Below are 15,102 nucleotides of genomic sequence, written 5' to 3'. Positions count from 1 at the left end.
GTGTTCAGAGAAGTGCCAGGGCTGCTGCTCCTCCGACACCACTCCCAGCCCCAAAAGAGGGTGAGATGGTGGTGAACCCTGACCCCACACACTCCCACAGACCTGGCGAGCTGCCCATGGGGGAATTAGCTGCACCGCACCAGAAGGTTTTATGCCAAGTTCACTGGCAGCATGACCCAGCCTCACCCTAAACCTCTCACCACGTAGCCGGAGGACAGATACGTTAACAGGCATCAGTGGGAGAGAGCAGACAGAGATGCAGCGAGGAAGAGGAGGCACAGGGAGGCCATGCTAGGTGGTGAGAGCTGCTGAGGAAGCTCTTTGCCCAATCCTGATGGAGCTATGTGGCATTACAGACCATGAGCCAGTGCTAAACAAGATGTAAGAGCAGGATAGGAAGTAGAGAGCAGCCGGGCCCTATGGCTGGTTAGAACTACTCCCAGGGGGAATCTTTCAAATCTAGGACAACCATGGGTAAGCCAGACCCAGAAATGAAGGGGGGAGCCAGCTGTGGTAGGATACGCTGCAGAATCCTGTCAGTGATGTCACAGTGACTACAATTAACATTCCCGTTGGCACTGGCACTTGTGGTTGTCACGGAAACCAGGTCTTTGGCTCAAGATTCAACAATGTTATGGCCTGACCAGTGTTCCTTGTAAATTGGGCGCTTGTGCAGTTGCTCAGGAAAGATTCCAATGCCAGCCATCTGATTAGCATACTGCCCACAGCTAGGTTTTGTGTTTCTACAGGTGGTGCACATGCATACACGCCTCGGTGCACAGAAAATTTTATTCTCCACGTGGACAGAAAAAATCCGCACATGGATGGAAAAGATGAGAGGGAACATTAGGCCAGACTCAAAGCCACTTGATGTTAATGTGCTTTGAATCAGGCCTTTTGTTTTCTGAAACAGCTAGAGACCATGGGAGAAAGAGAGAGATTGAGAATCTGGAATTGGAACATTTCCCTTGGAAAACCCTTTCCATCTGCAGGGGTTTGGGCGATGGCAGGAAAGCTCCCGGATGTGGTTTCTTTTCAGAACAGATTAAGGCTCCTGTTTTATGTAAAAAGCAAAAATTACCAAACTACCTAAAGATCTGCAATAAACTGCAGGAGCCCCGCAAGGAAACATGCAAGCCACTGAGATCGCCAGCTGCAGCGTTCCCTCATTAAGAATTTAGGAGTCTCTCTTAGGGACTTCTGTTTGCATTAAGTTCATCCTGTTTGCATTAGCAGGATGCACCCATAGGGAGGGGGCTATGCTTTAGAAGCAATTGGAGACTGACCGAGCGAAGTGACTCACTAAGTGCCTATTACACCAGTGCTCCAGGAGCCACACTGGCCGGCCATTGGTCTCTGGGGAGAGTTTAAAGTGTTGGTTGTGACCTATATACACCTTAAAAGGGTGGGACAAGCCTACGTGACAGACCACCTCTCTCCCCATGCTGCATTGCCACAGTTTGGTCAATACTCAAACCACAGAGCTATCCCTCCCCCCTTAGTTCTAGAAGCCCAGAAATCTCCTCACCAGTGCTTTTCTTCCAGCAGATGCCAGACAATATGCACCCAGCATTAGAGCCAAGTTTCCTGCCGACACCTATGCCTTAGCTGGGCAGCTGGTGACTCTGGAGTGTTTCGCCTTTGGGAAGTGAGTATTCTTCGTTCATTTCATTCCACCCTTTGGCAGTGGGGGTAGCAGCTGCATTGGAAGGGAATCAGAGACGCTAGGGCCTTCGTAATGATGGGTAGAAAGAATGACTCGCCCCTTCATTTCCCAATGCAGAGCAGGGCGAAGGGCCAAGCCATCATTTCAAACAGTGGAGACTCTTTGTCCTGTCTGCCACGTGAGGGTGCAGGGCGGTATTTGTGGAAGGCCACTGCACTGGATTGGATTGGATATGTTGCACTGCGCCTGAGGCCCTGTCGTTTTGCTTCACTGCGTTTGCTTTTACATAGCCCTGTCCCCCGGATAAAGTGGCGAAAGGTGGACAGCTCCCAGCCCTCCGGGTGGATCTCCACTGAGCCCCTCCTGCAAATCCAGGACGTTGACTTTGAAGACGAAGGCACCTACGAGTGTGAGGCTGAAAATGCTAGGGGAAGAGACACCTACCACGGCCGCATTATTATTCAAGGTAAGGCCCTTAAACAGGCCCTTTCCCAAAGCACACAAAGGAGACCCAGGGTCACCTCTGAACCCGCCCTAATCAAATCCACCACAGAACCCTATGAACCACATGCCCAGGTTTCTGTTCCCCCCCAGGTTTCTGTTCTGTGCTATAGCAGGGATGAATGAAAACCTACCAAAGAGCTCTCTCTTGAGCAATTTCCAAAGAGGGTGGGTCAACCGAGATAGAATCCCATCTGGGCGCATCAGATTCAGTCCAAACTCCCCCAAAACCCAGAGGTGCTGGAGTCCAGGGTCACAGACTGGACCCACTCTACAGGTTTGATTGAGCTGTCATCACAACCCAAATCTTCCAGTCCAGATCCAGCCTTCCCCACAACTCAAGTGAGGATGTGGCATAGGGCCCCATTTCATTTCTAGAGCGAGAGCAAGAGAGAAAGAGGTCAATGTGCTTTCCCATGTGGTACATATAGTTTAGAAGCAGGGCAGTGGGCTGGAGGACCCGCAGAGGCTACCTCTTAAACTAGGATTCCTCTGCTCATGTACACACGCTCACACTAGCACGACGCAGCCGTGGCAGCATGGTTAGCGGCAGCCATGGCGTGGCTAAGCAGTGTGGACTCGCTAGCCCCCAGCGTCAGGTGGGTTTGTACCTATCACAGCCTTGGCTGCAGCAACGCATGCTACTGTGTGTTTGCGGCACTTGCTCAACGAGGGGAAGTAGGCGGAGAATCCAACCCTTGGCTCACGTGCATTGCGCTGGGGTAACATATTATGATCCATCACTGCACTCCCATGACATTGACATGGTGAGTGCAACCCCACGTCCCTGGCCCAAGCAGCCTCCGACCTGGCCTTCCTGGCTCCTACATGGCTCTTGCCCCTTTGCAGCTCAGCCAGAGTGGCTGAAGGTGATCACGGACACAGAAGCCGACATCGGATCAGATCTCCGCTGGAGCTGTGCAGCAGCGGGCAAGCCCAGGCCCACGATCAGATGGCTGCGGAATGGGCAGCCGTTAACCACGCAGGTATGGCAGCCCTCGCTTGGAACAGTGAATGGTGCAGCCGAGCTGCTCTAGACCCTATGGGTCCAATGCTACAGCCCCTTTGTAGTTCTGCTAGTCTCTGTCCTCACCCAGTCCCGTGAGCCTGCCCAGCAATGCCAACTTCCCACGCATCTGAGCTCGCAACTGCTCCAGCACAGAGACCCCACAGAGCTGTGCCACCGCCTCTCAAATCCAATCCCAATCCCTCAGTCCAGGCCTGGAGCACTCTCTGCTGCTCCTGATCCCAGCATTGCCTGAGCAGAAACTACCAGCTGCACTGATATGGGCCAAACACACTTCATCGATATCCCCTCCGCCACCACCAGGGAAGCTGCTGGGATTTCCGAGCTCGTTTCACATGTTCATTCCCACCATGCCCAGTCACTCCCCACTGTTATCAGCAGCCCTGGGACTTCACCTGCAAGCCTCAGCGCAGGAAAGCCTCCTTAGAGCAGTGGTTCCCAAACTTTTTGGCATCATGCCCCCTTTTTGATTTTTGAAAAACCTTCACACACACACACACACACACACACACACACCCCACACACAAAAATAGCAGCAAAACTTGTTGAGCAAAAAAAAAAAAAAAGAACTGACCAGGGCAGCAAAACTTGATGGGGGGGGGGGGAGGCTGAGTTGCCTCATGCCCCCCCAGAATTTCTTTACGCCCCCCCCGAGGGGCACGCCCCCCCAGTTTGGGAACCCATGCCTTAGAGAGCAGTGCTTTCCTCCCACCAGTCAGTACATACCTACACACTGTATGCACTGGCACAGCTACCACGGCGCTGACAGCCCTGTAAATGCTTAGTGAGGAAGGCATTTTGGTAGACAGAAAAATTATACCAACTTTGGAACAAGCTGGCCTAGGAGCAGAACTGAAACGCGGCTCTGAGCGCCTGCGTCTTGCGCCTCGCGGTCTTGCTTCCCGTCTAATTGGCCTGCCTTCCTGTTTGCACAGAACCGCATTGAAGTGAGCGGCGGAGAGCTGAGGCTTTCCAGGCTAGCCCTGGAGGACTCTGGCATGTACCAGTGTGTAGCTGAGAACAAGCACGGCACGGTGTATGCAAGCGCGGAATTAACAGTCCAAGGTAACTCCTCATTTTCCCTAAGTCCCAGGCTGCCAAGGACTATCTAGAGCAGGGCTACTCGGGGCCACAATGATACTCACAGTTCATGCCAAGGGCTGCAACGTAAATGCGGTTGCATATACATGCAAATATATATGCAAATATATGCAAATAGCTTCTTTCACCCTGATGGGCATGAATACAAAGATTAAGGCAAGACTACACAACACACTGGCCCTGTTTAAGTCAGTTCTGCTGATATTAATAAAATGCAAATATTTACCCGATTTCCACCCATATGACAGCACTTTTAATAAGCAATGACAGTCCAGGAATTTTACTACTAAATCACATATCAACAGAAGACCATTCTATTGACTACTTTTTGGTTTTGGCTCCCACCGTGTAAACCCTAATTGCACCGCGGGCTGCAAACAAATGGGCCGTGATCTGCAGATTGAGTAGCCTTGATCTAGACACTGAAGTGTTTTAGAAAGAGTCCTAATATGTTTATATTTACACTATGTTTTTCATCTCCGGCCATTACAAACACAGGAGAAGCACTTACCCACCACTGAAATGCAGCACCTCTGGACAGGGCGCATCAACTACTTACTTATAGTACAGATTTGTGTAAACTTAGTCCTCCTGAAAGATGAACAGTCCTGGAGAATGAACTCCTCTACTGAGCCACAAAACAGTTTCAGAACAGAGCCCCGCAGCTCAAGTTTCTCCCTACTACCGAGATTTCCCCTGACCCGGAGTAACCGGTGCTGAGCAAACAGTTCAGTATTCATGACACCGTCAGTGTGCTGGGGCGGGCAGCAGAGAGGAGCTGGGCAGAGCCCACGCTCATTTCACACAGAGCAGTGATAGCGCCTTTGTGTTGGTTCTAATCGGAGCTGGATTTGAACCAGCAGTTTAGAGGTGAAATGTTCTAAGCAGCAGCTGTTTAGCAGCAACCTGACACAGCAGTTTAGGGCTGCCAGTAAAGCAGAATTCCATAGCCAGTTGAAAGGGGAAATTTTAGGGCCCGTTATGCATTTACGCTAGCTGGAATTTGCTTGGGACAGTGAAGCAAAACTCCCCGTCGTCTTTGAAATCGGCTGGTTTTGTGGCTCCGCACAGACCCACCCTGCAAGCATTAAAGTGGTATCACTGTCACCTCAGAATTAGGTAGAATCTCTCATAGCTGGTAGTGGAACAGCCAACACAATCTGGCAGTCATTGAGCAATGCAGCAAATCGGAATCCATTTCCACCGCAGTCTTACCATGCTGATGGATCAGTATTTGAGAAGATCCCTTAATCCTCTTTTCTTCTTAGCCTTAGCGCCAGATTTTCGGCTAAGCCCTGTGAAGCGGTTGATACCAGCAGCCCGAGGTGGAGAGGTCATCATCCCATGCCAACCAAGAGCAGCACCAAAGTCCATTGTGCTCTGGACCAAAGGAACTGAACTCCTGATCAACAGCAGCAGGTACTGGCACCAAGTCTGCTTCTAGCTAGCAATAACAGCTAAAAACGTGTCTTCCCTTGAAGGCAACCACCCAGCCTGGTGGCCCTCTGGTTAACACCTTTTACTATTATTCAAGACCCGGGTCGTAGTCCTTGGGAATGTGATAACGTGCATTGGGGCGTTCTTCAGGAAGATGGAGGGATTTAGGGGATGGGAAGAACGAACTTCCGGGAAGAATGGAGGAAGAACTGAATCCGCTAAAAAGTGCCCCTCCCCGGCACAGTTTGCACTCACCACTTGCAGCGCCTCCTGCTGGCCATGCTGGGAACTAATTCTTATGCTCTCCCTCTGGTGACATTTCTGGCCCCTCTTGCTCCGGGAACAGCAGTCTCCTCTTTGTGGCTTGGTCCTACAGCCCAGTTACTTATGTCCTCCCCTTCTGGGGAATCCAGAGTCCTTACAGACCCTCTGTCTGATGTCTCCAACCCTGCTTCCCCAGTGGCCGGTAAGTCTGCCCACTACACTAGTTTCCAGCCTAGGGGCCCTCTAACAAACAACCACCGCCCCACCCCTTGCTGCTGTTTTCCTGAGCTGCTTCCTACATCGCTAGCTCCCACCCTCCCTGGCTTTGCTAGTTTCCAACTCCCTTTACTCAGGGAGCGATGGCAGCCTACATCACTGGAGCGTTTCCACGGCCCTATCCCCCACCCTCCCCTGTTCCTGCGCAAGTGAACCCAATCCGTGGCCTCCTTGTAGCCTAAGGCTCCCCTGCTTGCAGCTTAATTAGCTAATTGGACCCACCTGGTGTGACACAGTTCTAGCAGGGATCCTGTGGGGAGCACATTCCGTCACATGCCACACAGTCCCACATGGGCTGGCTCCGGCCAAAGGCTGAGGTAAGCAGAGTAGGTTTGGTTCCCCAGGAACCAAAAAGAAGTACAAGCAGGCGGTTCCTGGTGGAACGGAAGCATGAAACCTGAGCCCACCAGCTAGTCCACACGGAAGAGCAGCACAGAGCACCGATTACCTGGGCTCCGTTGTAGGGCAGGCTCACATTCCTGCGTTTCAAACCTTCCACGGAGCATACATCACATGGGATTGATTATCAAAGGTTCCTTCTTTCCAAAAGCCACTGGCCTTTGCTGTCCTTCATTCTCTGCCTCTTTTTAACACGTCTTGCATAGTTTTTGCAGTCTGATCTGTATGACCTGCATCCCTAGGGAAGTCAGCAGCATCCGGGAATTCCAGGTCAGATGGGCATGCGCAGTGAACATGGTGGCTGTCCGTGCCTTTTTAATCTCACTTCTTGCTGTGGCTCTTTTCCTTCTGCAGGGTGACTATTACCCCTGAGGGCACCCTGATCCTCCGGAATATCAGCAAATCTGATGAGGGGAAGTATACCTGCTTCGCTGAGAATTTCATGGGAAAAGCCAATAGCACAGGAATCCTCTCGGTTCGAGGTAGAGAGCTCTCTTGTACTCAAGCTGATGCAGCAAGGAGGGTGCTAATAAATGCTCTAAGGTGAAGGGGGCAGTTTCTTCTCCTTCGATTCCCATAAAACAATCCAGTCCTCAGAGGGAATCACACCCTTACCTCATTTCAGTCCCTCAATTCAACCCATCTTCCACAAAAGGCTTCCATGAGCAATTGGCCCTGAAATAATATTTCTATTTTGCATCCAATTTAATCCTTTCTGCCCCTTGGATCATTTGTGGTTCCTAGTGAGAGGGGGACAGAAACGTGGGTGGTTTTGCAAAGTCAAACCTCCTGTCAGGCTGCGTGTTGTAACCAGAGAATGACTGGTGCATGCACGCTGCCTCTGCGAGTACAGGCAGTCCCCGGGTTACGTACAAGATAGGGACTGTAGGTTTGTTCTTAAGTTGAATTTGTATGTAAGTCGGAACTGGTACATACTGTAGGGGAAACTCTAGCCAAACATTTCTCCAGAGCTCAGTTTTATTCTCCCACACCTCACTTCCCTCAGTCCTTTATTCTCAAGCTGAGGTGTCTGCTGAGAAAAGCTGCTCTGCGTCTCCCTGGTCTGCTGGGGGGAAGCAGCTAGTGCGGGGTTGCCTCACCCTGTTAGTAAGTAGGGATCCGATGTAAGTCGGATCCATGTAACCCGGGGACTGCCTGTAACGGCCCTCTCACCTCCTCCGCAGATGCCACCAAAATCACCTTGGCCCCATCTAGTGCTGATATCAACTTAGGTGAAAACACTACCCTGCAGTGCCATGCCTCCCATGACCCAACTATGGACCTGACCTTTACCTGGTCCTTGGATGACTTCCCCATTGACTTTGACAGGTCGGAAGGACACTACAGGCGAGCAAGCATGGTGAGTATCAAGGGGTTCTGTGTTCTCTCCAGGAACCTGGGGCAAAGGGGCAAACAAAACACCCTGAGTCTGGTTTGCCTTGGTCTCTTTTGGGACATGTCCAATTTGCCAATCCTCCGAACCTCACGAGGAGGGCCCTGGATTTTAAGGGCCACATCTCATATGCTGCGAGGTGCCCCGGCTTGATCAGCCATTGCCTTCTCTCTCCCCGGCACAGAAAGAGGCTATTGGGGACCTCGCCATCCGGAATATTCAGCTGAGGCACTCCGGGCGGTACACGTGCACGGCCCAGACAGTCGTCGACAGCGCCTCCGAGTCGGCCATGCTGATTGTCAGGGGTAATTTTTACGCCATTTCTTTCCACATCCTTCATGCAGTGCACAACCAGCCCAAACGGAATTCCCTGCCAGGCACCAACGCGGTCTCACATTCCAAAACCTCCCACTAACAGCCATTTGAATTCCTCATGATCTGCAGTATGACTTGGGGAACTTAAGGACCAGGGGCCGAATGCAGCCCCCGGCTTACCGGGATCCGGTCCCCAAGGCTCAGGCCCCTCCCCCCCGCCCCAAGCAATGGCACTCCAGCCCCCCTGCCATCCCCTCCCACAGGGCTGGAGCACACAAAACCTACTAGCTTGGGCGCCCCTAGGCTCTGGTGTGTGAGAGGGATGTGAGAGAGGGTCTTTCTGCTTCTCAGTTGGGGACCATGTCAGTGACGGGAGGTGGGGGGGGGGTTGCCTCTCACTTGTGTGGCAGCCCCAATTGATTTTTCTGTGGGTCAGTACCCCTGAGCCAAAAAAGGTTCCCGCCCCTGTAGCCAGAAGAGAATAAGAATCTGGAGGAGATTCCTCGCCAGACCCCAAATGTTTTAAGGGAGGCTTTTGAGGCTACACTTTCGACCCTTCAGGGTACAGCAGCCTGATGAAGTGTTTCTTGAAGAGCAACAAGCCCTGCCGATCCTCACAGGGCTGTTAACGTGACTGTCCTTCTCTCACTGTGCTAGGACCTCCGGGGCCGCCCGGGGGCGTAGTGGTAACAAACATCAGTGACATGGCCATCCATCTGAGCTGGAGCCGTGGCTTCGATAACCACAGCCCTATTGCCAAATACACCATCCAAGCCCGCACCCCACTCTCCAACAAATGGAAGCAAGTGCGCACCAGTAAGTGTTTTTATGGCAGCAGCCGTGCCTCGGCTCAAATAGATAGCTCTGGGGGTGGAACTCTTTCTTTGCTTCCTGACAGCCGCTTGCTCTATTGGTTGTGTTCTCCTGTTATTGGGTTATAGATCCTGCAAACATCGAAGGCAATGCAGAGGCGGCCCAAGTGGTGAACCTCATCCCCTGGATGGACTATGAATTCCGGGTCCTAGCCAGCAACATCCTTGGAGCTGGGGATCCTAGTGGGCCCTCCAGCAAAATCCGCACCAAAGAAGCTGGTAGGTGCATATACTCTCAGGGTTAGAAGGGGACATCAGGGATCATCTATCTTGGTTTTTGGCATCGCCACAAGTTCATCAAGTCATTGAGTATTCCTAGAGATGCTCATGCCACAAAATATACTTTTTTCCTTACCCATTTACATTCCACGGATAAAGGAGCCACAGCGTTGGATTACTGCTTCACAAGTGTTATTTATCATATGCCAAACATTAATAATGAACTTGGGTCTTGTGCAAGGTGCAAAAAAGAGAGACACTCCCTGCCCCGAGTATTTTATACTCTGAGAACTTTATAAGATCCTAATGGTAAGAAATGGAAAAGGCCTATTAAAGCTAGACTAGTGATTCTCAATCAGGGATACAGGTACCCCTGGAGTTACATAGAGGTCTAATGCGAGGGGGGTACAACAATTCATAGTGAACTAATTTTACCACAGGCTGCATGAAAAGCACGGGACAAGTCGGGACAAACTAAAATTTCAGACAATGACATGTTTTTACAACCTCAGCGTTTGTCACAACGTATTTTATAGCAGCATGGTAAAAATAAGCATATTTTCAGTATTATGGTGCTGTGTCACTTGAGTGTTTATGTCTCATTTTGTAAGCAAATCGTTTTTAAGTAAGATGAAACTTGGGGTAGGCAAGACAAATCAGCCTCCTAAAAGGAGGACAGCAGGCTGGATAGGTTGAGAGCCACTCTCCAACTTACTGCAAGGACAGGGTGAAGTCCCCTGTGACAACTTACTGCATATTAAGTCAATACTGCTTTTGGTCTTAGCCAAAAGCTCAGGTGCTTGAAGTGCCCTGACTGTGTGTGGTGAACTGGCAACTCCCACAGAACAAAAATTCACCCCCACAATGCTTTTTAGGGTTTGGTTTTCAAGGGCTCTGAAAAGCCACATCACCAGCTGAATTTAGGAGGGACTGTCTGAGCTCAGCACCTCTGCAAATCACATCTAAAATATCTTCAGTAGTGAAGGGTGAGAAGCTGATGGGCTGGCAAGGTGAAGGAAGTTGATTGCTCCCAGGTTTTGAAACGTGGGTGCTTTTCTTTCACGATTCCTTTGTTTTTAAACTCTCGCATTCTTTCTCTTTTGGGGAACACAACAGCCCCTACTGTGGCACCATCTGGGCTCAGTGGAGGAGGAGGGGCCCCCGGTGAACTCATCATCAATTGGACGGTGAGTTGGCAGCAAGTGCAGGCCAGTGAAGAAGGCAGAAAAAGGAAAAGGGAGAAAGGCTTGGATCTCAAAAGGGAGCATAGAGGAACTATCAAGGGAGACAAAACAGAAGAGGGAGGGGGAGAAAAGGAGACAAAAGTCACAAAATCAAAGATGGAAGGAAAAGGGGGTAGCAGACTACCACTTAAGGTGTGTCTAGACTACAGGGTTTTTTCGAAAAAACTTCACCTGCATCTAGACTGCAGCCACATTCTTCGAAAGTAAATCGAAAGAACACAGCAGTTTTTTCGATTGCGGTAAACCCCTTTTTACAAGGAATAACGCCTTTTTCAAAAGTACTCTTTCGAAAAAGGCACTATTGAATGCAAACTGCTTTTTCGAAAGAGAGCATCTAGACTCTCTTTCAAAAAAGCGGCTTGCTTTTTCGAAATATCTGCTTGTAGTTTAGAGACTTTCTTTCGAAAGAGGCTTTCGATTCTTTCGAAAAAGGCTTGTAGTCTAGCTGTAGCCTTAGGTGTGGGCTATTGTGACTATCACAAGACTCCAGGGGCTGAAGCCTTAAAACATGAAATATCCCAGGACTTGTGGTAATGCTGCGAGGGTTAGCAACACTGCCGTAGCATTTATGGGGTTCTACAGAGCCAAACTCTACCCGCTGCCACATGTGGAAAACCCTCCCTTATGGGATCTGAGCACACATGCTCCCAGGCAGAATTCTGCCAACTGTCTAGAGAAAAATCTAGTGCAAGCCCTGCGGGTGTAAAAGGAGCCAACGTGTCCTTTCATTCTTCGCCCCGGTTGCAGCCAATGCTGCGGGAGTACCAGAACGGAGATGGCTTTGGATACATCCTGTCGTTCCGCAAGCAAGGCGCCCAGGCATGGAAGACTGCGCAGGTGCCCCACCCAGAGTCCCTGCACTATGTTTACCGCAATGAGAGCATCGAGCCCTACACCCCATTTGAAGTGAAAATCAAAGCATACAACAGGAAGGGGGAGGGACCAGAGAGCCTGATTGCCATCGTGTACTCTGCAGAGGAAGGTGAGTGCACCTAGAAGCATACACCCAATGCAGAAGAAGAGGTGTTTGGCTCCCAAGAGCTCTTGTAACACAAGACCTCTTGCCAGGCTGCCCCACTGGTTACATAAAACCCATAGTCAGCGCTTCAGACATGGGGCCTCTAGTGAGTGTTCCTGCTATACCTGTCCCATAGCCACTGAGCCGGCCTCTGGCCATGAAGCCACTCCTTCCTGGGCAGTGACCCTGTCCCCCACTGTTATGAAATAGACTTAATTGCTGGGTTTTCCTTCTGTCCTTTGCCAGAACCAAAAGTGGCTCCCTCCAAGGTTACAGCCAAAGCTGTTTTGTCCTCGGAAATGGACGTGTTGTGGGAGCCTGTCGAGCAGGATGACATGAATGGAGTCCTTCTGGGCTACGAGGTAAGAGAATGGAAGAGCTAGCGTGGGAGAGACTCAGGCTGAAGCGCACGGTAGTGCAGTTCACTAGGGGCAACAGGAAGGGAAAGCAAATAACCCAGTTAAGACTTGTTAAATCAGACTCGGAAGGCACCCCTGTTGGCAGCCAGTATTCCTGCTTCTGGGAGGAATAAGGGAAGCCAAAGAGAGCTTTTGGTCCCATCGGCCTCCTGCTGTGGGGATGGCTGGGAAACTCTAAACTAGGTCCATTGACTCCAGCTACATAATTAAGATAGCTGGAGTTGCATATCTTTATTCAACCTCCCCTTTTAGTGTAGACTTGGCCTCAGTGGCTTAGGCACTAATACCATAGACTCATAGACTCATAGACTCCAGGGTCAGAAGGGACCATTATGATCATCTAGTCCGACCCCCTGCACAGTGCAGGCCACAAAATCTCACCCACCCCTCCTAGAATAATCCTCTCACCTATATCTCAGATATTGAAGCCTTCAAATACTTTGAAGACCCCAAGATGCAGAGATCCTCTAGCTGTGATCTGTACCCCATGCTACAGAAGAAGGCGAAAAACCTCCAGGGCCTCTGCCAATCTACCCTGGAGGAAAATTCCTTCCTGACCCCAAATATGGTGATCAGCTAAACCCTGAGCATGTGGGCAAGACTCATCAGCCAGACACCCAGAAAGTTCTCTATAGTAACTCCTTGATGTACTCATCTGTTTAGATCCGGTACTGGAAGGATGGCGATAAAGAGGAAGCTGCTGACAGAGTGAGGACAGCAGGTCTAGTCACCTCTGCTCACGTGACAAGCTTGAACCCCAATACAAAGTACCATGTGACAGTCAGAGCCTACAACCGGGCTGGAACGGGGCCAGCTAGTCCCTCTACCAACATCACAACAACAAAGCCACGTGAGTGAGCGCCATGCACAATGTCTATATTCTGTCCCTGTTGGATCAGTGGCAAAAGACCAGGGCTGAGGCTGTGGTTTGAGAGTTTCGAATCTGCTCAGACAAAAAAATGCATTGTATGCAACAGGAAAAGTGTCGGTCCGTGTTTTCCCCTGGTATAAACTATTTGTTTTTAGCTCAAAGATTTTGAGATGTTGGATCCCAAATCATATCATTTGAATAACCATTACTATTTACTTTCCCTGTACTTTAAATCTAGCATGAATTTATCAGCCATTATCTGGAGAGCTGATGAAGCTAGGCACCAGGGCCTTCTATCTTGTGATAGCCAGAGAATCCCTAACTTCAGAGATCAACTGCTAAGACGTTGCAAATGGAGTAGAACAAACAGCTAATGATAATCCGATTGATGTGAATGTAAGGTTGAAAGCTTACACACCTTACATTCATCTTGATGTAAATGTACAGTGTACAACTGTTTCTAGACACACAAGGTCTAGAAACCATTTAACAAATGAGCAAGAATGCTTTCAGGCTGAGAACTGATCCAAGCTCTATGCTGGGAATTAATCAGAAAGAAATATTTCAAATCTGGGCAAAACATTACTTGTTGCCAGTCACATAGGATTGTATTTTTATTCAGATAACTCTAGCTGAAATGCTCTCCTGCTGTTCCTAGCCATATTAGTGTGACTCATCCTCCAAGTAGTCCAGTGGATCTCAGAAGGGGATCTGGGAAACCCTTGGGGCTCGTCTACACTGGCCCCTTTTCTGAAAGGGGCATGGTAATTTCAGAGATCGTAATAGGGAAATCCGCGGGGGATTTAAATATCCCCCGCGGCATTTAAATAAAAATGTCCGCTGCTTTTTTCCGGCTTTTAGAAAAGCCGGAAAAGAGCGTCTACACTGGCCCCGATCCTCTGGAAAAAGCGCCCTTTTCCGGAGGATCTTATTCCTACTTTGGCTGCTGGGTGTAGGAGTAGGAATAAGATCCTCCGGAAAAGGGCGCTTTTTCCGGAGGATCAGGGCCAGTGTAGACACTCTTTTCCGGCTTTTCTAAAAGCCGGAAAAAAGCGGCGGACATTTTTATTTAAATGCCGCGGGGGATATTTAAATCCCCCGCGGATTTCCCTATTACGATCTCTGAAATTACCATGCCCCTTTCGGAAAAGGGGCCAGTGTAGACGTAGCCTTGGTGTCAGCTAGAACATCCCTCCTTTTGCTTTTTTTGTTTCTCATCCTGTTTGAAAGTCTTGGTCACCTTGTATCTCCTAGCACCAAGGAGGCCACCTGGCAACATCTCCTGGACATTTTCCGGCTCCAGCGTCAGTGTCAAGTGGGACCCTGTGGTTGCAAAGGCGAACGAGTCTGCAGTCACTGGGTACAAGGTACAGGCCGTACCTAGCAAGTTCTTCCCTTCCTTATTCTGTTGCAGAAAACAAAAAAGGACCCCACCATGCTAAATTCAAACGTCTCTTCCAACAGATGCTCTACCGGCAGGACTCACACTCCACTCCCACACTGTACCTGGCCAGCAAGAACCGCATTGAAATCCCAATGCCTGAAGACTCCACTCACGCCTTGGTTCAGATTAGGGCAACAGGGCCAGGAGGAGACGGAGTCCCAGCAGAGGTTCATATCCTCAGAAACGGTGGTGCGTCTTGTTCTGCTCTTCTCTTTCTCCCTTCCCTGCCTTATTTCTATGCACACATCCCTCAGGTGGATACTCATTTACCTTGGTCATGCACCCAGCAGCCATTATCCCATAAAGTTTTACTAACCCTTGGAAACAAAGGTGAAGCCAAGGTGTGATGTGAATTTAAAGGAGCTAATCCTGTATCCTTCCTTTCACAGCCCCGTGTTGCCCCAGGCCTCAATCTGGGTCTTTGCTCCAATTCCGGTCCATAGAGTAGCATGAACACTGGTTCCAGATCCTACTACTTCCATCTAGCACATGGGGAGGGAGAGCAGTGGCAGCTCTAGCCCAGGTCTATAACCCGACCAGCTTTCTCACATGCATGTTAGTGAAGGGCATTTTCTTTTCTGGGGCTCAGCTGTGGCTGCTGGGTCATCCAAGTTAATGTCTCTTCTCCCATCTCTC

The 15,102-nt window shown here is 50.1% G+C and overlaps 1 protein-coding gene across 1 annotated transcript in view; it reads left to right on the top strand.

The window, feature by feature from the left end:
• The window catches only part of CNTN2 (contactin 2), a 61,406-nt gene that overhangs the window by 39,152 nt on the left and 7,152 nt on the right, over positions 1–15,102 (top strand). The window contains exons 7-22 of the mRNA XM_075910507.2: positions 1,549–1,648; positions 1,957–2,132; positions 3,017–3,153; positions 4,130–4,259; positions 5,564–5,714; positions 7,026–7,153; positions 7,856–8,031; positions 8,249–8,369; positions 9,037–9,195; positions 9,321–9,470; positions 10,587–10,657; positions 11,462–11,696; positions 11,979–12,094; positions 12,815–13,001; positions 14,277–14,389; positions 14,487–14,655. Of these exons, the coding sequence (XP_075766622.1) occupies positions 1,549–1,648; positions 1,957–2,132; positions 3,017–3,153; positions 4,130–4,259; positions 5,564–5,714; positions 7,026–7,153; positions 7,856–8,031; positions 8,249–8,369; positions 9,037–9,195; positions 9,321–9,470; positions 10,587–10,657; positions 11,462–11,696; positions 11,979–12,094; positions 12,815–13,001; positions 14,277–14,389; positions 14,487–14,655 (2,319 nt within the window). The remainder of the gene's footprint in view (positions 1–1,548; positions 1,649–1,956; positions 2,133–3,016; positions 3,154–4,129; positions 4,260–5,563; positions 5,715–7,025; positions 7,154–7,855; positions 8,032–8,248; positions 8,370–9,036; positions 9,196–9,320; positions 9,471–10,586; positions 10,658–11,461; positions 11,697–11,978; positions 12,095–12,814; positions 13,002–14,276; positions 14,390–14,486; positions 14,656–15,102) is intronic.

Source organism: Pelodiscus sinensis, chromosome 27 (assembly GCF_052426305.1).
Source record: "Pelodiscus sinensis isolate ZL-2025 chromosome 27, ASM5242630v1, whole genome shotgun sequence".
Lineage (NCBI taxonomy): Eukaryota > Metazoa > Chordata > Testudines > Trionychidae > Pelodiscus > Pelodiscus sinensis.
The sequence above is the reverse complement of the archived record's forward strand: the minus strand, read 5'-3'. Positions and strand labels throughout refer to the sequence as shown.